General features: G+C 43.2%; 1 protein-coding gene and 2 non-coding genes across 8 annotated transcripts in view; all 3 read left to right on the forward strand.

Moving 5' to 3' along the window:
• Positions 1 to 378: 378 nt before the first annotated feature.
• trnar-ccu (transfer RNA arginine (anticodon CCU)) lies at positions 379 to 451 on the forward strand. Its single transcript has one exon. It is a non-coding gene; the product is annotated as a tRNA-Arg (tRNA).
• A 531-nt stretch (positions 452 to 982) lies between these two features.
• trnar-ccu (transfer RNA arginine (anticodon CCU)) lies at positions 983 to 1,055 on the forward strand. The gene has a single exon. It is a non-coding gene; the product is annotated as a tRNA-Arg (tRNA).
• A 1,205-nt stretch (positions 1,056 to 2,260) lies between these two features.
• hmgxb4a (HMG box domain containing 4a) overlaps positions 2,261 to 24,994 on the forward strand; it is a 52,763-nt gene continuing 30,029 nt past the window's right edge. The window contains exons 1-4 of one of the 6 annotated variants that reach the window (XM_072588485.1): positions 2,261 to 2,356; positions 12,213 to 12,339; positions 18,330 to 18,478; positions 20,933 to 21,020. In XM_072588485.1, the coding sequence (XP_072444586.1) occupies positions 12,306 to 12,339; positions 18,330 to 18,478; positions 20,933 to 21,020 (271 nt within the window). In that variant the 5' untranslated portion in view covers positions 2,261 to 2,356; positions 12,213 to 12,305. Of the gene's footprint in view, positions 2,357 to 2,439; positions 2,608 to 12,212; positions 12,340 to 18,329; positions 18,479 to 20,932; positions 21,021 to 24,994 lie in introns of those variants that run through there. The other 5 variants (XM_072588487.1, XM_072588486.1, XM_072588488.1 and 2 more) reach the window with 5 other exon arrangements.

Genomic DNA, 24,994 nt, shown 5'->3' on the forward strand with positions numbered 1-24,994 from the left:
GACCCTTTTTCAGAACCCCCAAGTTCTGAGGGAGGGTCATTGGACCTGAAATGTTAACTCTGATTTCTCTCCACAGATGCTGCCAGTCTGTTGAGCTTTTCTAGCAATTTCTGTTTGTGTTTCTGGTTTACAGCATCTGTGGATCTTTCAGTTTTTACCTCAACAAACGAAGGCAAGTAATCCAGATGCATAACTATAGCCCCATGATTTAAAACCTTGGTAGACCAATCTTCAAATAATTTCCATTGGCTTTATCATGAATATCATATGTGCATGTGGTTCAGCTGGCAATTTTGACAAAATACAACCTACTGTGTTTAATTTGACTTGCCACAACCACATCAGAAGTTGTTGTGTCCTTTCACTCTATCCATTGGGGCCCCAGTGGCCTAATGGATAAGGCACTGGCCTCCTAAGCCAGGGATTGTGGGTTCGAGTCCCATCTGGGGTGTCCAGTTTTTAAGCCTGGCCTCCATTGCTGACCTTAGTGCTCTGTCAACTTCATCTTCAATCAACTGTGCTTCTCATTCCCCTGTGTCTGCGTTGGGTTGATGGTGTATATAGTGTTCAATAGGAACTTGGGGCAAGGCAATTGGAAAACTTGAATGAAAGAGACAGCAATGGGCTAAAATGCTCGCTATGATTCTGTTGGTTTGCTCTCATTGCAGTTTTACTCCGTCCTCACGAACTGCAAATATTTTTTTTGATGCTGCGCAAAATAACACCGAACCCCTTCCCCACCCCCCCCCCCCCCAAACTTGTCTGCTACATTTTCCTCAAAGTTTCACTCTGCAAATTTGGAGTTTGGCTGTCCATTTTGGGGGCAAACGGGAGGCGACATCAATTCATAAAGGAGCTGCCAATGTGGCATGAGATGAAATAGGAGGAAAGCAATTAGAATATAAAACACTCACAGAAAACCACATTATAATGAAGCCGAGCTACACTATTTAAAACCGATAACTTCACCTCTGTTCAAGAAGCCCCAGTGGCCTAATGGATAAGGCACTGGCCTCCTAAGCCAGGGATTGTGGGTTCGAGTCCCATCTGGGGTGTGTTCATTTTCTTTACACTGGCCTTCATAGATCAACTTATTAAGTATATTTGCTCCTCTTTAAAGAAGTTTGATGTATGTATTTAATTTCAAACTTTTTTGAAAGTAAAATACATACAATTTCACCTTTGATTTTTTTAATTTGTAATGTTTAACGGAAATGTATCCACCTTTACGATTGGATTCATAGAAAGTTTGGAATCTGTATTCTGATTTCGTCGGAGAACTTATTTTCCAAAATTATTACCATCAGTTTTTTTTAAGGGCAAAAAAAAGAAAAGAAAATGTCTATGTTGAAACTTCGTTACTTTTACCTTAACCTTCTGCCTCCTGTAGGAAACACGATGTAATTACAGCTATTATTTGCGTTTATTTGGAGACAGAAAAATACACATCTTGGGAATTTAAAAAAAATTGTTACTTGTGTTAGCTGATGAGGAATTACTTTGTCCAGATGGGTGTACAATATACTTATATGTTGGAAAACAAAACTGTGCCTTGCATTGCTGAGGGTAACAATTCGTATTTGAGAACATTTCATTTGTGAAATATGAGGATCTTAACTGTTCAGAATCCAGATCCTGCCAGGGACCTTCTTTTTCACTTTGATTTAGAGTCTTGTCCAGATTGTATCCATTTTTACATCCATGTTAGAACAATACTCGTCAAGATAAGCCAACGACTTATATTTACATAGCTATTTAATGTGATGAACTTGCCATGGGGGGGGGGATCTTTGTCATACTCATGCCATGATAATAATGTAGTAGTGATGCTGCAAGTGTGACATTCAGATGGGAAGCTAAACTTGTTTGAAGAGATGAATATGACAAAATAATGCATCATGGTAAAATCTAGAAATTGGGGCTGTATTTTTGTGGAAATGTATGATTCACGCCTAAGAAAACGAGATCCATGTAGTCTTGTGGCTTTTCCAATTGCTTATCTCATGCCTACTTTCAGAATTATTAAGTTGGAGAAAGCTTAGGGGTGACATTATGAGTAAATTTTTGTGGAAATGTATGATTCACGCCTAAGAAAACGAGATCCATGTAGTCTTGTGGCTTTTCCAATTGCTTATCTCATGCCTACCTACAGAATTATTGAGTTGTAGAAAGCTTTGGGGTGACATTGTGAGTGGCTCTTCCCCCCTCCCCCCACCAGGAGCCCCGGGGAGGCGGGAGACATGGATCGATGCGCTCTGTGCTCGCTTATCTCCGCCTGCCCACAGCTTCTCCGCTTCTGTCCGCCCAAGATGGCGGCCCTCGGCGAGGAATGTCGGCCCCAGTCGGTGGCTTTACGGTGAGAGCCTCAGCCTTAGAGAGCACGGATCCGCGGGCGTCTCCCGAGCCGTTAAAATAAAAAAAAAACAACAATAAAACCCAGAGCAAACGGCTCGGGTTCGCCGGGAAGCAGCGGGAGGCACCGACGCCGGTGGGCGGCCTACCTCATTGGGACAAAGCGTCGGTGTTTCCTGGATACTGTGGCCGGGGGAAGAGCGCTGCCGGTGGGCGTCCGCTGACGGGAGGATTCGGGCAGATGAGCGTCGGAGGGTGAGGGGGGGATGCTGGGCGCAAAGATGAAGAGAAAGGGCGGGAAGGCAAAAGGGCTGTCTAGGGAGAGGTGACAACCTCTGAGCAATTCTAAAGTTAAATATAGCAGCGTGAAATTTAACTCCTATAATATTAGTATTTATTCTATATGCAGTACGTTATTTTAAATTTCATTTTTTTTTTAAATATAGTTTGTTTTCCCAATTACATTCTACTTTGAAATCTGAAATTAATCCATGGATAAGGGAGAGATGGGAGACTATCATTGAGAAATAATTTTATTAAGAGTTTGATGTAGATCTGTATTGGGTAAACTGTTAGTCACAATCGTGATGTAATTCAATTAAACAGATAAAATAAGTCTCTCAACTGTGGATGCTGGGAAGCTGAAACAAAAACAGAAATTGCTGGTGAGACTCAGCAGGTCTGGCAGCACTTGTGGAGAGGAAGAAAGTTAACGTTTTGAGTCAAGTGATTCTTCTTTGGTTCAGACCTGCTGAGTTTCTCCAGTAATTTATGTCAGAGCTTTCAGCACAGTCAAGTCATTTAAATAAGCTGGCCTGAAATATTTGTCTATATTAACCTCTACCCATACCTCTTCATCTCACCACATCATGTCTGTCTGTTCTTTTCTCTAGGATGTTTATCATTCATCATTTCCCTCCACCAGTCCTTTGAGCCAAGTCCCACACTCTCCTGTTATTCAGTGAGGATGACTTGCTTCTGCTTTGGCTTGATGGGTTGTAAAATGGTTAATAAATTCTATTTCCACATTCTATGTACTCTATTAATGAAGGATGCTTGGTAGCATTCTTAATTTTTTTTGTGACCCGCTTGGTATTGAAATCCCTTTTATCTGGAACCATCTTATCCACATATAGCATTTTGATTCTTTTCATAATCTCAAGACCTCTCAGCTCATCCTGCTTTCATCTCCTCTGCAGGAAACCTTCCCAATCTATTTAACACAACCTCTCAGTTCTGATATTCTTGTAAATAATTTTTGCAACTTTTTCCAGTGTCTCTTTCTCCATCTTTAAATTGTAGATTAAAAATAATAGCTTGGACTAATTACAGGACTTAAGCATTGGCAAAAAAATTAAAAGTTGAAACTTTTCATCAGAAATTTAAATTAATCTTCATTAAATAATAGTTGAATTTCATCATTTTACTAAGATTGACAGCAGTTCCTGTTGCAACTCTGTGCCAACTATAGACCAACCAGTCGGCGTCCTTTATCCTGCTGTATCAAATATTGTTTCCTTTCGAAAGTTAGTTTTCTTGTGTTTCAACACTAATAGGGCTTGACAAAAATCTTTGACTTCATGTGCCTTTTAAGCAATGTTTAATACTGTCGATATTTAAATATTGAATCATATTTTGTTGTCTATTTAAGATCTATTTACCCAGGTAAATAGTGCAGTGAAGAAGGCATATGGCGTACTGGCTTTTATTGGTAGAGGAATTGAGTTCCGGAGTCCTGAGGTCATGCTGCAGTTGTATAAGACTCTGGTGCGGCCGCATCTGGAATATTGTGTGCAGGTTTGGTCGCCATACTATAGGAAGGATGTGGAGGCACTGGAACGGGTGCAGAGGAGGTTTACCAGGATGTTGCCTGGTATGGTAGGAAGATCCTATGAGGAAAGGCTGAGGCACTTGGGGTTGTTTTCATTGGAGAAAAGAAGGTTTAGGGGTGACTTGATAGAGGTGTACAAGATGATTAGAGGGTTAGATAGGGTTGACAGTGAGAACCTTTTTCCACGTATGGAGTCAGCTATTACAAGGGGGCATAGCTTTCAATTAAAGGGGGGTAGATATAGGACTGATGTTAGGGGTAGGTTCTTCACTCAGCGAGTCGTAAGTTCATGGAATGCCCTGCCAGTAGCAGTGGTGGACTCTCCCTCTTTATGGGTATTTAAGCGGGCATTGGATAGGTATATGGAGGATAGTGGGTTAGTGTAGGTTAGGTGGGCTTTGATCGGCGCAACATCGAGGGCCGAAGGGCCTGTACTGCGCTGTATTCTTCTATGTTCTATTACATTTTCTAAGTTCCCAAAATCTTAGCCAGTTTCTCAGTAAAAACTTGATCCTTGCATACCAATTTTGATCTGTGCTGACTAGTCCTCAGGGCAGTATTGTTTGTTTTATCCAATCACTATTTAGTTGTGCCTGTTGGAAATATGAGGCCGTTAATATATTGAATGTACAGTGCAGAGAGAGGTCCTTTGCTTCATATGTCCTCTTCTGGCCTTGTTGCTTCATTCATGTGACTCTCCTGTTATCATCATAAAAGTCAAATTATGTGGATGCTGGAGTGTTGAAATAAAAATGGAAAGATCATAGTATTCAAGTCTTATGGGCCAAGTGCTGTAAAACGGGATTAGAATAGGTGCATGCTTCATGACTGGCACAGACATAATGTGTATATCTGTGTTGTAAACCTTCATGATTTTATGATAAATGCAGGAGAAACTCAGTAGTTATGGTAGCAGCCGTGATGAGCAAAACAGTTAATGTTTTGAGTGCACTATGCTTCCTATAGAGTTATACAGCATGGAAACAGACCCTTTGGTCCAACTTGTCCATGCCAACCAGGTTTCCCAAGTTAAGCTAGTCCCACTTGCCTGCGTTTGTCCCATATCCCTCTAAAACTTTTCATGTACTTTTCCAAATGTTTTTTAAATGTTGTAATTTTACTTGAATCTGCCACTTCCTCTGATAGTTCATTCCACATTCAAATACCTCTGTGTGGAAAAAGTTGCCTCTCAGGTCCCCTTTAAATCTTTCTCCTCTCCTCTTTAAAAATATGCCGCCTAGTTTTTGCACTCCACCAACCTTAGGAAAATATCTTTGCTATTCGGCTTATCTATACCCTTCATGATTTTATAAAACTTCTATAAAGTCACCTCTCAACCTCCTCCACTCAAGTCAAAAAAGTCCCAGCTTATCCATCCCCTCCCAATAATTCAAACCCTGCAGTCCCAGCAACTGCCTGGTGAATCTTTTCTGAACCCTTTCCAATTTAATAATAATCTTCCTATAGCAGGGCAACTAGGTTTGGACACAATACTTTAAAAGTGGCCTCATCACTGTCCTGTACAACCCCAACATGATGTTTTAACTCCAATACTTCAAGACTGAGCATTGAAGGCAAGCATGCTAAATGCCTGCCTTAACTACCCTGTCTACCTGTGATGCAACCTTAAAAGAACTATGTACCAGAACCCTTAGTCTCTTATGTTCGACAGCATTACCCAGGGCCCTACAATTAACTGTATAAGTCCTGCCCTTCTTTGTTTTACCAAAATGCAATACCTTCTATTTATCTAAATTAAACTCCATTTGCTGCTCCTCAAGCCGTTGGCACAATTGATCATGGTTCCTTTGCAATCTTAGATAACCATCATTGTTGACCACGTCACCAATTTTCTCCTAAATTCTCATCCAAATTGTTTATATAAATGACAAACAAGAATGGACCCAGCATCAATCCCTATGGAACATCACTGGTCATAGACCTCCACCACCTACACCACCACTCTCTCTCCTACTGTCAAGCCAATTTTATATCCAATTGGCAAGCTTTCCCTGAGTCCCATATGATCTAACTTGACTAATTAGTCTACTATGTGGAACTTCGTCAAAGGATTTACGAAGTCCATTAGGAGAAAGTGAGGACTGGAGATCCGAGTCGAAAAGTGGTGCTGGAAAAGCACAGCCAGTCAGCAGCATCCAAGGATCAGGAGAGTCAAGCTTATACTCGAAAGGCTGACTCTCCTGCTCCTCATGCTGCCTGACCGGCTGTGCTTTTTCAGCACCACACTTTTCGACTTTATTAAGTCCATGTAGACAACATCTACCGCTCTTCTGTCTGTTAACCTCAAAAACTCAAGTTTGTTGGACAGTATTTCCCATGCACAAAGCCATTCTTCCACAATCCCTCTTCTGAATAAGAATATGTAGAACTGGAAAAGATAACTTTGCTCCTCACTCCACAGAAGCTGCCAGACCTGTTGAGTTTCTCAAGTGCTTTCTATTCCTGTGTTTCTGACCACTGTTTATTTTATCCAAAAGGGTTCCTTTGTGATAGGAATATAAGGAGCAAAGGTCAACCATTCCGCCCTTGGGGCCTTTTGTACCCTTCACTCAGATTCTAGCCAATCTGTTTCTTTAGCCCGTTTTCCTGCCATATTCCTGGATGCTTGAATGCACTAGATGGAGTGTCCACAGCTCTCTGTGATTAAACAAAATTCCAGAGATTCTAAATCCTTTAGTTGAGCAAATTGCAGATTGGCCAATAAGTTATTTTGCGATCATACTGTTTGTTTCCAATCTTCCCAGCATTTCCCTGCTAAGCCCTTTGAGAAGTTATATGAAGTGTTTCATTCATTGAAACTCTGAGAAATGTAGACCTAGCCTACTCGATCACACCTCAAAGGCCAATCCTTTCATCCCAAGAAGCATTTGGAAATCTGCCAAATGTCCAGGTTTATGATTTTGCCCTAAATGTTGGCCAGGACTTGCAAAAATCTAATACAGTGAGAAATCGAGGCCCATTATAGGATCGGAGAAAATTACCCAGGAGAAAAAAAAACTCGTGATAATAAAACCTAAAATTCATCTTTATATCAGATCATTATAACACAATGGAAATCTAGGACTGGAGAACATGTTGCTAGATTCACCTTTTTATCCTTCCTTTTGAAATCAGAACAACTCGTACATATCTATAATGGTCAATCCCAAACCAAATAACTATTCAGACATTTTACAGTTTTACTCTCAAATTATTCTTTACAGTCAAGGCTTCAAAAAAGTTATTGCTTTGAAGTTATTAAGATTGGGATATGTGTTGCCTTCAAAGAGAGAATTAATTCATAGGGCACATCTGACACTAGCAACACTGCTTTATATCGCCCATTCCTAGTGGGCCTGAAGGTATTAATGAGCTACCTTCTGAAATCACTGTTGTAATGGTTTGACAAGACAGCTCGCATGGGCACCTTTACAGAGCAATTGAGTCAACTATGTTGACTGAAGGCAGTTTGGTCTTTGACAGAATAGTTAAAAAGAGCAGGTTTCCTTCTATAATTATTGAGACAGGTATGTTTTACGGCAATCCAACGGTTTTATTGTTATATTTTTTGACAGTGTTTTAAAGTAATGCTGTTTGTGTTCTGAATTGAAATGCAGCCAGTTCTGATATAACGCAATAGTTCTGTTCTTGTGCGATCTCGTGTTATTAGAAAGTCGTGCAATAGCTGCACTGTCTAAACTAGAGGAGCTGGAATCGCATTACAGCCAAGACATGTAATAAAAGTTCTCATTATATACGGTCTAAATGCTTTGATCGCATTAAATCAAAGTCGCATTGAAGAAATGTTTGTTGTAGCAGATCCAACTTACTTCAAATAGAGCACCATGCAGGAAACATGTGATTTTTAAAAATATGTTCACAATGTATGGCTTTGCTGGCTAGACCAACATTTGTTGGCCATTCCTGATTGCTGTTGAGAAGGTGGTAATGAGGTATCTTCTTGTACAGCTGTAGTCTGTGTCATATGTGTATCCTCAGTGATGTTAGGAAGTTAGTCCCAGGAATTGACCCAACAACAGCAAAGGAACGATAATGTAATTCCAAATCAGGATGGGTGTGTGGCCTTGGAGGGGAGTTTGCAGGTGGTAGTCCCATGCACCTGTGATACTTGTTTTTCTAGTTGGTAGTGATAGTGGAGGAGAAAGTGAGGACTGCAGATGCTGGAGTATCAGAGCTGAAAATGTGTTGCTGGAAAAGCTCAGCAGGTCAGGCAGCATCCAAGGAACAGCAGAATCGACGTTTCGGGCATAAGCCCTTCTTCAGGAATGAGGAAAGTGTCCCCAGCAGGCTAAGATAAAGGTAGGGAGGAGGGACTAGTGGACGGGCGTTGGAAATGCGATAGGTGGAAGGAGGTCAAGGTCAGGGTGATAGGCCAGAGTGGGGGTGGGGGCGGAGAGGTCAGGAAGAAGATTGCAGGTTAGGAAGGCGGTGCTGAGTTCAAGGGATTTGACTGAGACAAGGTGAGGGGAGGGGAAATGAGGAAACTGGAGAAATCTGAGTTCATCCCTTGTGGTTGGAGGGTTCCTAGGCGGAAGATGAGGCGCTCTTCCTCCAACCGTCGTGTTGCTATGGTCTGGCGATGGAGGAGTCCAAGGACCTGCATGTCCTTGGTGGAGTGGGAGGGGAAGTTGAAGTATTGAGCCACGGGATAGTTGGGTTGGTTGGTCCGGGTGTCCCAGAGGTGTTCTCTGAAACGTTCCGCAAGTAGGCGGTAGTGATGGTGGCTTTGGAATTTGCTGTTAAAGGAACTTTGGTGTGTTACAACAGTGCAGCTCATCCTGGTTGCCAACAGCTGTCCCTCAATTCGAGGATTACATCTGCTCAGGGCTATGAGTATCTTCCTTGGGTCTTCATGTGACTGACTGCCATCCTGCAGATCTTTGGACAGCTGAGGTAGGACGTCCCCAGATGTCGTGGGATCCTGAGTGCAGCATGTACGTCTGCTGCTGCATTGCCTCATCATTAAGGTACTTGGTCTCAAAGCAGCTTGATGGGCATGTTTCTGTTTTAAGTGATTGGTAGCAAGTTCTCCCCAGTCATTAATATTAATTCTGCCACATTTCAGCGAGACATTCAGGGTGTCTTTTGCATCTTTTTTGTAAGTGATGCACACTGCTGCCTAGTGGAAGGCCTGCACATTAAGAAAAGTACTCGCACAAATACAATGCTACATCATGGATCGGGAGTACCCCACGAGCAATGGATTGCTTTTGAAGGGCATTGTCTTGTTTTGTAAGACAAAATTTCATTTTTGATACAGCATCGTATCAGAAAGAGAAATCAAGGAAGATTTGTCTGTACATTCCCACCAGCTTCTCCAACTGCACTGCAGCCAAAAAATGTACTTTTTGATGTATAAAGTGTCATGACGTTGTGTAGAATGCTCATGAAGTGGAAGGCAGGAAGCGAGAATTTGTTTGTAAAAATAATAGGGAAGAATGCATGGTCCCTTTTAAGAGATAAGTGCTTTTCAAAGCTTAGAGATGTAAAAGTGTCTGCAAGTATCTGGAGATTACAGACAATTTTAAAATGGAAACATGTAACAATTGGCTATATGATTGGAAAACGTCAGACTTGTTTTAATGTTTTGGCAACAAGTTGGATTCAGCCAATTAAGGATTTTGGGGGGGGTGGGGGAGGGAAAAGCAGCATCCAGTTATACAGGTACCTGTCACTCTTGGATAATCTTCCTGACACCAGGATTCAGTATTCAGAACAGAATAAATTACAGAGGAAACATTCCAGACAGCAGAATCAGCAGAAGAAAGACTGGAGATACAGAGGAGCATTTTGGAAGACACATTCTGTGTGAACATTGAGAGACTGAGTTTTAATTTATTGTTTTCTTATTACTTGGAATTATAAAATTCCAAGTAATTCCTTCCACCGCGCCCCCAACTCCTGTACCCAATACTCTGACCAATAAAATAGAGCATACCAAAAACCGCCTTCACTATTCTATCCACCTGCGACTCCACTTTCAAGGAGCTGTGTCTAATTGATATTTACTTGCAGTTGTCATGTGGGAATCATGGCAGCCAATTTCCACACGGGGATCTCCCATAGGTAGCAATGTAATAATGATCAGGGAATCCATTCATGATTTTGTTTAATGGATATATGCTGGCATGGTAATAACAACCCTTTATAAGATTGCATTAAGGGGAATATTCACATCCACTTTTATATTTGTGCTGAAGTTGTGGAGTGGGACTTGAACCAGAGTCCATGTGATACAGAAGTGGATGTGCTACCTCTTGAATCACACCTATATACACAGTATGAATTAGTTAAATAATCTGGATTTGGGAAGGAATTATGATGAGCACATTGGCAGAATTCCTTGCTTTCTTTGAGTGGTGCCATGGCTTCTTCATATCCAACTGTGCCTGGTGATGGAGTTTACATTTTATTGTTAGCATTTGAACATGGAGTAGTGATATCAGCGGGAAGGAACTGGGGAAAGGAATAAGAGTATCAAGTCTAGATGGATGAATATTGTCTAAAGCACCAGTAAGGGTTCCCCTGTTCAACATGCAAGATGGACAAAGGTTCAATGCATGTTGTTGCATCAGAAAATCTCAGGAACACAGCTTGCTTACAATGGCTAGCAAAGTCAAACCATATCTGGTAAATACTCACCCTCCATCAAAAGTTTTAGTGAATTGTCTTGGCCGCAAGTTTCAGCTGTGAATTTATTTTAAAGGTAAGCTCTTGAGGAGCAACCTCCTAGGGAAGGCGTTCATGTTTGACTTTTCTCGCTGGGTGAACTGCCGTTGAGACTATATAATCTATATGATCTGAGTATTAGGTTGGGGAAGGTTCACCTTTAATTTCATTTTATGACTGCTGACTGAGTTGATGAAAGAATGGCATTAATAATAACACATACCCATCTGACTTGAACTGTGCCAATGACATAAAATCCTGGTGCTCCCTTTCCATCAACACTGTGGGTGTACATAAACTGCAGCAGTGCAAGAATGTAGCTCACCATCACCTTCTCAAAGGCAACAAATGCTGGCCTAGTCAGAGATGCATTGCGTCCCATGATGGAATGAAAAACAAATCGGAGATTATTTCCAGTTTTTTTTTAATGTTCCTGGGTTGTGGATGTTTCTAACTAGGCCAGCATGTATTGCCTATCTCTAAGTGCTCTTGATAAAGTGGTGGAGAGTTGTTGTCTTAAACCACTGCAGTCTTTTTGGTGTAGGTATATCCACAGTGCTGTTAGGAAGAGAGTTTTTAACCCAGACCCAGAATGGTGGTCCATTCAAGTCATGATGTTGTGTGATTTAGAGAAGAATTTGCTGCTGGTAGTGTTCCCGTGTATCTGCAGCCCAAGTACTTTTTTTAGAGAGTATGGGTCATGGGTTTGGAATAAATTAATGGAATTTATTGATGTTAAAACTGCTGCTTTAATTGTGCTGCCTGTTTCAAATGTTATTTAAACAAGACACCAGCAGCGATCTGTGTAGACAGGAAGAGATGATGATGATGTATAGTTCTAAATATTCCATAGAATTTGCAGAGCACAGAATCACAATGTTTATGGCACAGAAAGTGGCCACTTGGCCCATGTCCATGCTGGTGCTAATATGAACTCATGCTTTCTCCCACTTTTGCATCACCTCCTACAATATTCTCCTAAACCTTTCTATATGCCCATCTCATTCCTTTTTCAATCATCTAGTCAAGTCCAGAAATCCCATAAAGATATCAAGTAATTACTAACATATCAAGGATATGATAAATTCCACATTCTCAACTTTCTGTAGATCAGTGCATTTCTGAATTATTTCTTGCATTTTTTAAAATAACCACAAGCCATATTTTTGGATTTCTTCACAGTATTTCTGTCTATGTATTTTTTCTAATGTGCACCAGGTCACCCTGCACCCCCAGGGGAAAAAGCTCCAGGCCGTCTCATCCTTCCTGATAATTATGTCCTGTGAAAAGAGATATGTTAAAATATGATATTTTTGTTTTTCTCTCTTATATGCTGCAGGATTGTATGCAGATGAGATCTCCAACTGGCCGAAGCACCTGGTTTTCCAAATGTTTGCCCAGTCAGACAATATTTTAAATTCATATTCCAGTCATGGCTTATGATGAAGCATTCAAGAGAAAAGAAGGTAATTTGCTTTGGGTGATGTCAAATTGAATGTAGCTTGGACCAATCCAGTTGTGTCTAAACTGTATGATTTTTGTTTGGAAAGAGTCCTCGGTGCTTGACTAAGCTCAGAAGCTCACACGTTCTTGCGTGGCTAATTTCCTGCTGCTGTTTTGAATCTGCACAGTTTCAGTTTTTAAATCTGTTCCATCAGATGTTTTCTTTTTGGTAAAGTACAAAGAGACATTTGGTTTGTTGAGGTTGCTTTTACAGTTTATTTTAATATAATACACATGAAATTTTATAAATGTCTTTTATTTCAAGGGGCACTATTTAAGTTTAGGAGTGGTTCATGTACCTTATGTCATGCATATTGTTACTAACATATTGTTAATGGCCCTCTTTATGCAGTGCAAACTTGCTGTTTACGTTTTTTAAGTAATTCATTTCTGTATCTTGAGATTTTTGCCCTGCTGCCGCAACCTGTCTTATCAAAAAGCATTAACTTGTTGTGAAATGTGAACAGGCCAAAAGAGCCATTTTCAAACGTGAAAGTTAGTATTTAAAAATGTGTTGCTGGAAAAGCGCAGGAGGTCAGGCAGCATCAAAGGAGAAGGAGAATCGACGTTTCGGGCATAAGCCCTTCTTCTGGAATGAGGAGGGTGTGCCAAGCAGGCTAAGATAAAAGGAGGAGGGACTTGGGGGAGGGGCGTTGGGAATGTGCTAGGTGGAAGGAGGTTAAGGTGAGGGTGATAGGCTGGAGTGGGGGTGGGGCAGAGAAGTCCGGAAGAAGATTGCAGGTCAAGAAGGCAGTGCTGAGTTCGAGGGTTGGGACTGAGACAAGGTGGGGGGAGGGGAAATGAGGAAGCTGGAGAAATCTGCATTCATCCCTTGTGGTTGGGGGGTTCCTAGGCGGAAGATGAGGCGCTCTTCCTCCAGGCGTTGTGTTGCCATGGTCTGGCGATGGAGGAGGCCAAGGACCTGCATGTCCTTGGCGGAGTGGGAGGGGCAGTTGAAGTGTTCAGACACGGGGCGATTGGGTTGGATGGTGCGGGTGTCGCAGAGGTGTTCTCTGAAACGTTCTGTAAGTAGGCGGCCTGTCTCCCCAATGTATAGGAGGCCACATCGGGTGCAGCTGATGCAGTAAACATTGTGTGTGGAGGTGCAGATGAATTTCTGATGGATATTGAAGGATCCCTTGGGGCCTTGGAGGGAAGTGAGGGGGGAGGTATGGGCACAAGTTTTGTATTTTTTGCGGTTGCAGGGGAAGGTGCTGGGAGTGAAGTTTGGGTTGCTGGGGGGTGTGGATCTGACAAGGGAGTTGCGGAGGGAGTGGTCTTTCTGGAACGCTGATAGGGGTGGGGAGGGAAATATATCCTTGGTGGTGGGGTCCGTTTGGAGGTGGCGGAAATGACGAAGGATGATCCGATGTATCTGGAGGTTAGTGGGGTGGTAGGTGAGGACTAGTGGGGTTCTGTCCTGGCGGTGATTGGAGGGGCGGGGTTCAAGGGCGGAGGAGCGGGAAGTGGAGGAGATGCGGTGGAGAGCATCGTCAACCACGTCTGAGGGGAAATTGCGGTCTTTGAAGAAGGAGGCCATCTGGGTTGTTCGGTATTGGAATTGGTCCTCCTGGGAGCAGATGCGGGCAAAGGCGAAGGAATTGGGAATATGGGATGGCGTTTTTACAGGGGGCAGGGTGGAAAGAGGTGTAATCTAGGTAGCTGTGGGAGTCAGTCGGTTTATAGTATACGTCCGTGTTGAGTCGGTCGTCCGAGATAGAGATGGAGAGGTCTCACATCTGGTCCCAGGAGGACCAATTCCAATACCAAACAACCCAGGTGGCCGCCTTCTTCAAAGACCGCAATTTCTTTTTAGAAGTGGTTGACGATGCTCTCCACCGCATCTCCGCCACTTCCCGCTCCTCTGTCCTTGAATCCCGCCCCTCCAATCACCACCAGGACAGAACCCCACTAGTCCTCACCTACCACCCCACCAACCTCCAAATACATCGGATCATCCTTCGTCATTTCCGCCACCTCCAAACGGACCCCACCACCAGGGATATATTTCCCTCCCCACCCCTATCAGCGTTCCAGAAAGACCACTGCCTCCGCGACTCCCTTGTCAGATCCACACCCCCCACCAACCCAACCTCCACTCCCGGCACCTTCCCCTGCAATCGCAAAAAATGCAAAACTTGCGCCCACACCTCCCCCCTCACTTCGCTCCAAGGCCCCAAGGGATCCTTCAATATCCATCAGAAATTCACCTGCACCTCCACACACATTATTTACTGCATCCGCTGCACCCGATGTGGCCTCTTATACATTGGGGAGACAGGCCGCCTACTTGCGGAACACCTCTGGGACACCCGGACCAACCAACCCAACCGCCCCATGGCTGAACACTTCAACTCCCCTCCCACTCCGCCAAGGACATGTAGGTCCTTGGTCTCTTCCATCGCCAGACCATAGCAACATGACGCCTGGAGGATGAGCGCCTCATCTTCCGCCTAGGAACCCCCCAACCACAAGGGATGAATGCAGATTTCTCCAGCTTCCTCATTTCTCCTCCCCCCCACCCCCCACCTTTTCTCAGTCCCAACCCTCAGACTCAGCACAGCCTTCTTGACCTGCAATCTTCTTCCCGACCTCTCTGCCCCCACCCCCTCTCTGGCCTATCACCCTCACCTTAACCACCTTCCGCCTATCGCATTCCCAACGCCCCTCCCCCAAGTCCCTCCTCCCTACCTTTTATCTTAGCCTGCTTGGCACACCCTCCTCATTCCTGAAGAAGGGCTTATGCCCGAAACGTCGATTCTCCTTCTCCTTTGATGCTGCCTGACCTCCTGCGCTTTTCCAGCAACACATTTTTAAGCTCTGATTCCCAGCATCTGCAGTCCTCACTTTCTCCTGGTGAAAGTTAGTATTGGTTAGAATCCAAGTAAAACAAAGTAGAAAAATCAGAACTCAGGACACGAGATTCCTGGGTTAACATGAGCAACCTTTTTGACTGGGAATCATCTGATTCAAATCATAATATTCACATACGCTATTTGGGAACCAGGAGTAGGAGGACCCGGCCGATTCCTGTAGAAGCACACTCTCTCCATGCCCACTGCAGGTCTGGTGAGCTGATCTGCCAAAGTCTGGTGCTTCTCCCTTTGCTGGTTTGTATTGCTTATCAGTTTTGGTATACGTGCTCTCAGTACTGAAATAAAACATTGTTGCAATAATGCTGTATGGCAGAGGCCTTTTCTCCTGCCAATGTAACATACACTGGGCCATTTGTAGGGTTTCCAACAAAAGTGTGCCGAGTTTGCTTTAGCGGCTATGCATCCAGCTGCTTTAAATACTAAACTCTGGAATTCCGTATCTAAACCTCTCAGTCTCTTGCCTCTCTCTATTCTGGAAAGCTACTTAACCTATCTCTTTGACCAAGCTTTTGGTTATCGCTTGACTGGCCCAGTATCAGTTTGTTTTTTTTTGATAGCAGTCCTGAGAGTCTTGATTTACTAGTGTAAAGACAATATATCAACACAGCTTGTTGAACAAATTCCATGCAGTACATTAAGTTTTATGGTAGCTGTCTTTATTTCTTACTTGTAACAATTTAATTGCAGTCATAAGATAATAAGACATATATACAGTATGTGGGATAGCAAACTGTAACGTTGCACCTTCTCTCAATCGTTCACAAAATCGTTTGTATTTGCAGCATGTGATTAATTTAAATAGTTAATGGGATGGATGCATGGTGATTTAGCATATAATTTTTTATCTCTGGGACGTGGGTTCCAATTCACGTGGACTGAATGAATATCTACATTTTGTAGCCATGCCTGGAAAAACCCAAAATTTAACCCATCTGCCTCAGGTTTTCAATGTAAGTCTACAGCACAAGACTTTCCTTCAGCTGGCATAGACTGGACCAGAATTTACAGAATGATCTTGAGTTGCCTTTTGTTCACACTTCTGAATTCCTGAGAGCAGTACTGTACCAGCTCCCCTGACACACACATTCATCCATTTACTTTCCCATCAGCCTTTGGCACCATCAGGCAGTCACACACAGCTCACAAATCTTGTGGGTCTCTGTTGCCAGCACAAGGTAGGTTGGGGCAATAAAGCTTGATGATGACCGATCAGGAGGTGCTCTTCTGCACCACTTAGTGTAAAGACGTACTGCATCTGCTCTGCTATTCCTGCTGCGGGAATGCTTAATTCTGATATTGAAGGCAAAACAAGTGATGATTGTGGTGGAACTCGATTGTAAGCGTTGATGTTTCTTACCTCTGAACACATATACTTGAATAAGATGCTCTGATCATAACTTTTTTGTATCTTCAAAAACCTAATAAATATGCTTTGTTTCAAGTTATTTTTCACCTAGCTACTAATTTGGTATTTGTTTTCAGTCCACTTTTTTTGCTTCCATTACTTCATGTAAAAGGAGGGTCCTGATGCAGTCAGGCAGGACATTACATGCTCTAGAGATACTCTCCAACTTCCTTGTTGCAGCTCAGTTGATTGACCTGCCAAGAAGCATCCTCAAGGTTGGAACCCAGGCAAGAATGTGATACTCAGTTTCTAGGGGAAGCCCAAACCATTTGACTTTCACTTGGGTGTTCTACTGTGGAGTTTAACACCCTGACATTACGGGCTGTTCGGCCCCAGGAGCTTGTTCTGTCATTCAGTTGGATCGTGGCTGAGGAGCAGCAACATCGATATCTCTCCTGCAACTGAATGGCAAACCACAAGGCTTTTGGATTTTTAAAAATATTGAACACGTTCTGCAGAATTCGAGGAAAAAATGTGGGCTAGGAATGGATATAGACTTTTAATATGTTTGACTTGTAGTCACCTGCCTTTTCTGGATTGTTATGGAACTCTTTCATATCTGTGTTCAGATTTGATCCTAATAGATTTCTAAAGGTCCTCCATCATGATTGTCGAGGATCTTTAGAAGGTGATTAGTTAATCTGATTTTCAGGAGGATAATAGGCCACCTGCTTATCATGCTTTTCAAAAGGGAATTGGAGAAACAACTGGAAAGGTAAAAGAAATTGCAGGGCTCCTGGGATAAAGGAGGGACCAGCTGAGTTGCTATTGCAGAGTGTTGGACGATCATGCCTAGCCAAATGGACCCCTTTCCTTGATGTAACCATTCTGTGATTCCACTGAAGCTTGAGCATGTGCATTCAGGGGTGATTCTTCTGATCATTGAATTCAAAAATGTAATTGAGGTTTAGTGCATCGAGTGCTTGCTGCGACCATTGGTTGGGCTATTTTTCATCACCTATCTTGAGGAATGCCAAAGAGCACGCTGATGACGGTTTATGCAGAAGAAAAAAGCCTTTACGATGCTGGACTTCCCAAATGCGCACACCTAATTTTATCAACTGAACATTTAAACTTGCTTATCCATTCACTAAGATTGTTTGGTACACTGAAGTCTTGGAGTGATGCAAGTTGTCAGTTTACACCTGGGATAATGTCAAATGCTTTGTCAAGAGGAGGCAGCAAGCCGAGGCAAAGTTGTAGAGCCGCACATATCGGGGTGCTCCATTGCATTGGAGAGGCTGGTTACAGAGTGTCACAGGGAGAGACCTGTTAATAAGCTTTCTCTTGATAGATGATTGGCTTTCATGTTGCAGAAGAGGAGATGGTAAATGAACCAAAGCTGACCTGTTCTAACGAACGAGGCGGAGACCACCAGTTCTTGACTGGGCCTCTTTGTGAGGAGAATTCAACTGCACATCTAATAGAGATAACCCACCCATACTTAAAACTTCTGCAGGTCATAAAGGAACTGCAGTGATGGTGCTGGAAAGGAGCATGAAGCCCAAATCATTGTACCCCTGAGCTGAAAGAGGAAAGGTGTCACTGCCAGGAAGCACCTTCTTTCCCACATTGCTTCCCTCCCCTCCCAAAACAAAAATTGGAGGGGTAAATATATATACATATTTCAAATATAAATAGATGATTTGTAAGCCCTTTACTGCTGTTGCAGATTGTGTAGTGGGTGAAAGCGGAATTGAAGAGGTGGGTCTGGCAGCAGGCAGAAGCCAACGAGAGAAGAAGCGCTCGTATAAAGATTTGCTGAGAGAAGAGGAGGAAATAGATGCAGAAGTCCGAAAGTCAGCCAAAAAGAAAGCGAAGGTGAGGGCTGTTTCTGTCTTTTGTTTTCTAAACCTTGCTGTTTTTTTGCCCATCCTGTGTGCAGTTGCTCCCACCTCGCATCTGCCTCCATCTAAGAAAGTGTGACCAGAAGGGCGTTAGATCTAGGAACTGTGATTCAGACGGGGAAGCTGAGAAGCATCCACCTAAGGCGTACTTGTTTTATTTTGATCGCAGCACAACCCAAAGCAGGAAAACTGCAATGGCCTGGCTCACCCACAACAGACATGTCAAAAAGCATATTTCAAATAATCACTCTTCGTTCTTTGCAGTTGGTTGGAAGGTTGGGAGTGATGGTGTGGTGGAGGGAATGACTGACTGAAAAATCTTTGAATCAGATTTTTCTGAACTTTGGCAATCATGATTAAACACTGGAATACAGTAAGCATTTCCACCTGTGCGTCAGTGAATTTGCAAGTTCAGCCCATATTATGGGTCAGTCTTTATGGGCTCCTTCCATCTCCATTGCTCCTACTGTGACAGTTGAGTCACAAGCCAATCCTTGTCTTGCTGTCATGTGCATTGTGATTGATGGAAAAAATGCTGTGCTCTTGGTTACAGGCAGATGAAAGCTAACTTTGATAACAGCAATTTCCTGAAACTTGGCGTTCCTTCCACTCATTTTGCACTACATGAAAAACTCCCAAGTGTCACTTGCCTTGCTAAGTATATGTTGTGAGAATATGATCCCAGGCATATTCTGACTTGGGCAGGGGCTGGTAAGGAAGCATTACAGTTCTCACTCCTGGAGTACAAGAGGATAAATCAGCTGCTTCGGATCAATATACAGCAAGCAGTTCTGGTCTTGCTGCAGCCAAACATTCTGCTATCGTTCATTTTTGAGGTATCGACACAAATAGTGGGTGAATACTGGAGTGTGTGCGCTACCTGTGGAACCATAACTGAAGGAGGAGTCAGAAAAAGGGAGAATATTTCCCTTTGTGGAACCACAGTGAGGTTTGCTCTTTGTGAGCACCCTCTCTTAATTGTTTTGTCTCCATTGTCTTCCTACCATTTCTCGATCATGTTGCATCTGTTGTGTTTTTTCAAATATGACTCTTTACATGCAGAGGGGCGTCCGTCACTGACACAGCATTAACTTGTACGCTGGCAACGTTATGGCATCCTATTCTAACATACAGTTGGTGCAACAACTTATACAATATCCTTTTTTTCCCTTTTTAGTTTTACACTTTTTTTAACAACTGCCATATTTAATTCTCATCGTTGAGCTGCTTTGTAGTGTGTTGTTGTCTATGGTCAATGTTTTCCTATCTCTTGATGGAGAGCCATGGTTTGCATTCAGTGGGGCAACAAAGATCGAGAACTTATTTGGTGGATCAACTGTAAGCCACACCCTGCTTTGCCGCATGTTGGCTATCGACAAACCCGCCTTTCTGAATCATCACTAATAAACAGGGTTGCTGTGTGGTCACATCATTGTCTTAACTTGCATTGTGTACTGTGAGGGTGAGTTAATCAGTGCAGTTCCTTGTGAATTTTATGTTACAAAGTGCTTGGTGTAGTTGGGAGGATCATCAGAAACTGACATCTGAAGGTGATGGACTGGAAAACGGCAGCTGGCCCAAAACCTCCAACCTGTACGACAATAGTTGCTTTGTTATGGACAGATAATCTCTTCAATTATCTCTCATATGGAGGAGTACCATTGGGATCATTATCATTCAATGTTCAAGAATTGGGTGATTTGGAGAGTTTCCTGAATAATGTAAAATAGAAATTTATTGAACATAATTACATTGCTTTATGGCTGATGGATGCAATCCTGTATTCCAAGTTTAAGTGGGGTTTGTTCCTTCAGCATTGCTGCCACCATAACCTCGGAGGCCTTCCACAAATGCCAACAACCATCTCACAGCTGTTGATAATTGTTAAACCCTTTGCATGTGCAATCTTGTATGTTGATAATGAGGTCACTCTCACTTGGAGGATGTCCACTTTCCCTGAAGATGTTGCAACATTCTATAAGGACCAAGGCATCCTCTACTAACATGTTTCTAGACTGACAAGCATTGGTGTCTACTCCAAAAGGTGCTGTTCTTTTTTCTGTTCTGCTTTGCCGGAATCTACTTGAATAAAGTTGTGGAATTTTGAGGGTAGGTTTGTGCTGTAGACTACTGAGAATTTGAATGAAACGATCCAAACTCGTTTTTCCTCAGTGTAAGAGTTTCCACACCCCAACTATGAAGGCTCATGTAGCACAAAGGAAAGAGTTGTGATGTAATGCACCACAACACCCATCCTTCAGTTTGATCCTTTTCCAAAAGCTTGTTTCTCATCTTTTAATTATCCATTTAACCTTGACTTGTATTGATAAACATATACTTTGTTGTAGTTACTAAATGTTTGCTTACGTTCATGTTTAATGGCTGTAAAGTTTTGAATTTAAGCCTTAGTTTTACTGTTGTAATTCAGGATACTGAAGGTTTCCTGTTGGCTGCCGATATTCATAAGAAAAAGAAGAAATTACATCATTTAATGGGCGAAGAATTCTACTATGGAGGTATTTTCTGAAGTTATTTCCGACATTAGTTTTTGATTGTGATCTCTCTCTCTCTCACACACTCTCTCTCTCGCTCTCTCTCTCTCTCACGCTCTCTCTCTCTCTCTCACGCTCTCTCTCTCTCTCTCATGCTCTCTCTCTCTCTCTCATGCTCGCTCTCTCTCTCTCTCTCATGCTCGCTCTCTCTCACGCTCGCTCTCTCTCACGCTCGCTCTCTCTCACGCTCGCTCTCTCTCACGCTCGCTCTCTCTCACGCTCGCTCTCTCTCACGCTCGCTCTCTCTCACGCTCGCTCTCTCTCACGCTCGCTCTCTCACACGCTCGCTCTCTCACACGCTCGCTCTCTCACACGCTCGCTCTCACACGCTCGCTCTCTCTCTCTCACACTCTCTCTCACACTCTCTCTCTCTCACACTCTCTCTCTCTCACACTCTCTCTCTCTCTCTCTCTCTCTCTCTCTCTCTCTCTCTCTCTCTCTCTCTCTCTCTCTCTCTCTCACTCTCTCTCACACTCTCTCTCTCACTCTCTCTCTCTCTCACACTCTCTCTCTCTCACACTCTCTCTCTCTCACACTCTCTCTCTCTCTCTCTCTCTCTCTCTCTCTCTCTCTCTCTCACTCTCACTCTCACTCTCACTCTCACTCTCTCTCTCACACTCTCTCTCTCACACTCTCACACTCTCACACTCTCACACTCTCACACTCTCACACTCTCTCTCTCTCTCACACTCTCACACTCACACTCTCTCTCACACACTCCCCTTTTGGATGCAAGTCAAGGCACTAGAAAAGGTGTAGAAAATATTTACCAAGCTGATGTTGAAACTAACTGTGAGGAAAGGTTGAACAGGTTGAGGCTCCTCACTCTAGAAAAGACTGCAAGGTGACTTTTGAATAGAGTTTGTTAAAATTAACAAAAGGTTTGAGAATATTGAGAAGATGTTTCCACTTGTTAGGAGTCTGAGGTGTATTTCTATACTGAAGTCTGTCCCAGCAAAATTCTTGTGTTTGAAGACTCTGGCAAGATGGCATCATCCCTTTGGTAAGGTGCTGGACATTGATTATTCTCTCCACAGAACTAAAAAAAATAACAGAAGGTCATGGTGTTTATCTTCATGTCTCCTTGGGTTCGTTTGCCTCTGGTTACCCACCTCTTTAACAATTGGAATTTTTCTCCTATCTTTGCAGCCTATCAAAACCCTTCATAATTATGAACACCTCCAGTAAATCTCCCCTTAGCCTTCTCAGCTTGAAAGAGGATAATCTCAGCTTCTCCTATCACAAAGTCCCATAAGCCCCTTTCTCAGGTATGAGATTTTTGCTTGAAAGTGAATTAGCAGGCTCTTATGATAATATGTATTTTTCATAACAATGCTGTTTGATAGCATACTCTCAACACTGGACCGTATTGTGGGATTGCGCAGGGTTGGGTTGAATTGAATTTATTATCACATGTACCGAGGCACAGTGAAAAGCTTTGTCATGCGAGCAATACAGGCAGATCACATAGTTACGTAGCATAGATAAGTAAATAATAAGAGGTTAACAGTGGCAAAAACGAAAACATGGGTACAGGTGAATGTTAAGAGTTTGAGAGTCCATTCAGTATTCTAACATTAGGGTAGGAACAGTTTCAAAACCGGCTGGTGCGTGTGTACAGGCTTCTGTACCTACTCCCCGATGGTAGAGGTTGTAGAAAACATTGCCAGGGTGGGATGGATCTTTGAGAATGCTGGTGGCCTTTCCTTGACGGTGGGCGTTGTAGATAGATTCTGTAGATGGGAGGTTGGCCTTTATGATTGTCCGGGCCGAGTATGCCAGTCTCTGTAACCATCTCCGATCTTGAATGGTACAGTTGCCATTACTAGGTAGTGATACATCCAGACAGAATGCTCTTAATGGCACACCTATGAAAGTTGGCATGGGTATTCGCTGTCATGCCAGATTTCCTCAGCTGCCTGAGGAAGAAGAGATGTTGTTGGGCCTTTGTAACCAGTGCGTCCGCATGAGTCCAAGAAAGCTTGTGGATCACCACTCCCAGTAGCTTGACACTCTCCACTTGTTCCACCTCTGTGCTGTTAATGTGTTGGGGGACATGAGTAACATCCCGCCAAAAGTCAATAATGAGTTCCGTGGTTTTGCTGGCATTGAGAGCTAGGTTGTTCTCAGTGCACCTTTTTCCAGGTCTTCCATCTGCCTTCTGTAGTCTGTTTTGTTGCCATCTGAGATTCAACCGACTATGGTGGTGTCATCAGCAAACTTGTAAATGGCATTAGCCTGGTATTTGGCGACAGTCATGGGTATACAGTGAGTACAGTCGAGGGCTCCAGTGTTGAGCGTTAATGAGGATGAAATATTGTCCCCAATCTTCACTGATTGCGGCCTGTGGGTCAGGAGACTGAGGATCCAATTGCAGAGAGTGGGGCTTAGTCTGAGATCATTAAGTTTAGTAATCGGTCTCGAGGGGATAATAGTATTGAAGATTGATCTGTAGTCAATGAGTAAGATCCTTACATAGCTGTTCTTGGTGTCAAGATGTTCTAGGGAGGAGTGAAGGGCAAGTGATATGGTATCTGATGTGGATCTGTTGGTTCGACAGGCAAATTGGAGTGGGTCAAGAGTAGTGGGGAGGCTGGAGTCGATTAATGCTATGACCACCGAAGTTAGGGCCACTGGGCGGTAGCCATTGAGAGAAGCTGCATGAGCCTTCTTAGGCACAGGGATGATGTTGGCCCTCTTGAAACAGGCAGGGACAGTGGCCTGCTGCAGGGAAAGGTTGAAGATGTCTGAGAAGACCTCTGACAGTTGATCTGCGCATGCTCTGAGTGCACGGCCTGGTATTCCGTCTGGTATCGCTTTCCTTGGATTCACACAAAGGACAACTGATCTGACTACTCATGCAGTGACTGTTGGGATAGGTTCGTCAGGACCTGTAGGAATGGGTGATACCTCTCCGCTGAAATTCTACTCAAAGTGGGCACAGAAGGCGTTGAGATGATCTGGGAGGGATATGTCATCGTCTGTTATCTTGCACTGTCCCTTTTAGAACCTGTGATGTCATTCAGTCCTTGCCATAGTCGCCGGGTGTCTGTCTCCATCTCTAGTTTGGATCGGTATTGGTCCTTGGCTGTCTTAATGGCTCTGTGAAGGTCATACTTGGATTCCTCAAGGTTCAGACTCAATGATGGAGTATGGGAAATTCAACAGCTATGATTGCTCAAACCTTCATTGTGGAGAGAAGACTAAGGGATGATTTGATAATGATCTTTTAAGATTATGGAAGGCTTTGATAAGGTGTACATAAGGAGAATGTTGCCATGTGCAGACAAGGTCAGAATTGAGTCACCAGTAAATCCAATAGGAAATGCACGAGAGATTTCTTTACTGAGAGAATGTGGACCTCACTACTCAGTGGAATAGTTGAGGCAAATAACGTAGATACATTCAGAAAATGAGATCAGTACTTGTTCATTTAACCCCCATGCTGACAAAAAAAGGTGAATGGAAGGAGGTTTATGAGGAACATATACATCAGCATGTACTTGTTGGTACAAGTGACATGCTTCTACGTTGTAAATACTGTGTAAGCTTCGAGGTTATTGGGTATAGTACCAAATAGTTAACTGAGTTTTGTTCCAAATGGTGCTTTGGGTCGTGGCAAAGGTGCCAGAATTGGTCATCAAAAGGGGTCCAGTGCTGACTATTGTACTGGCATCAGAAGAGGGCGAATTTCACTTTGTCCTGTAATAAACATTGAAATGATATTGTGACCACACAGATGAGGTACTGATGGGTGACCAGTGCTGATAGATCTGATATCCTCCAATGAGTTAGTGTTTTCAGAAGAGCAGTGAGGAAAATGTTTGGAGTTGGGGAAAATAATGCAAAGAAAACGATTGATTGTATTCTGAAATGTCTTCAGCTCGTGGTGTGAATGAGAGCATTGTTCTCACTCTCTCAGAATGGAGGTCCCCAAA

This window comes from Chiloscyllium punctatum, chromosome 18, assembly GCF_047496795.1.
Source record: "Chiloscyllium punctatum isolate Juve2018m chromosome 18, sChiPun1.3, whole genome shotgun sequence".
In the NCBI taxonomy this organism is placed as follows: domain Eukaryota; kingdom Metazoa; phylum Chordata; class Chondrichthyes; order Orectolobiformes; family Hemiscylliidae; genus Chiloscyllium; species Chiloscyllium punctatum.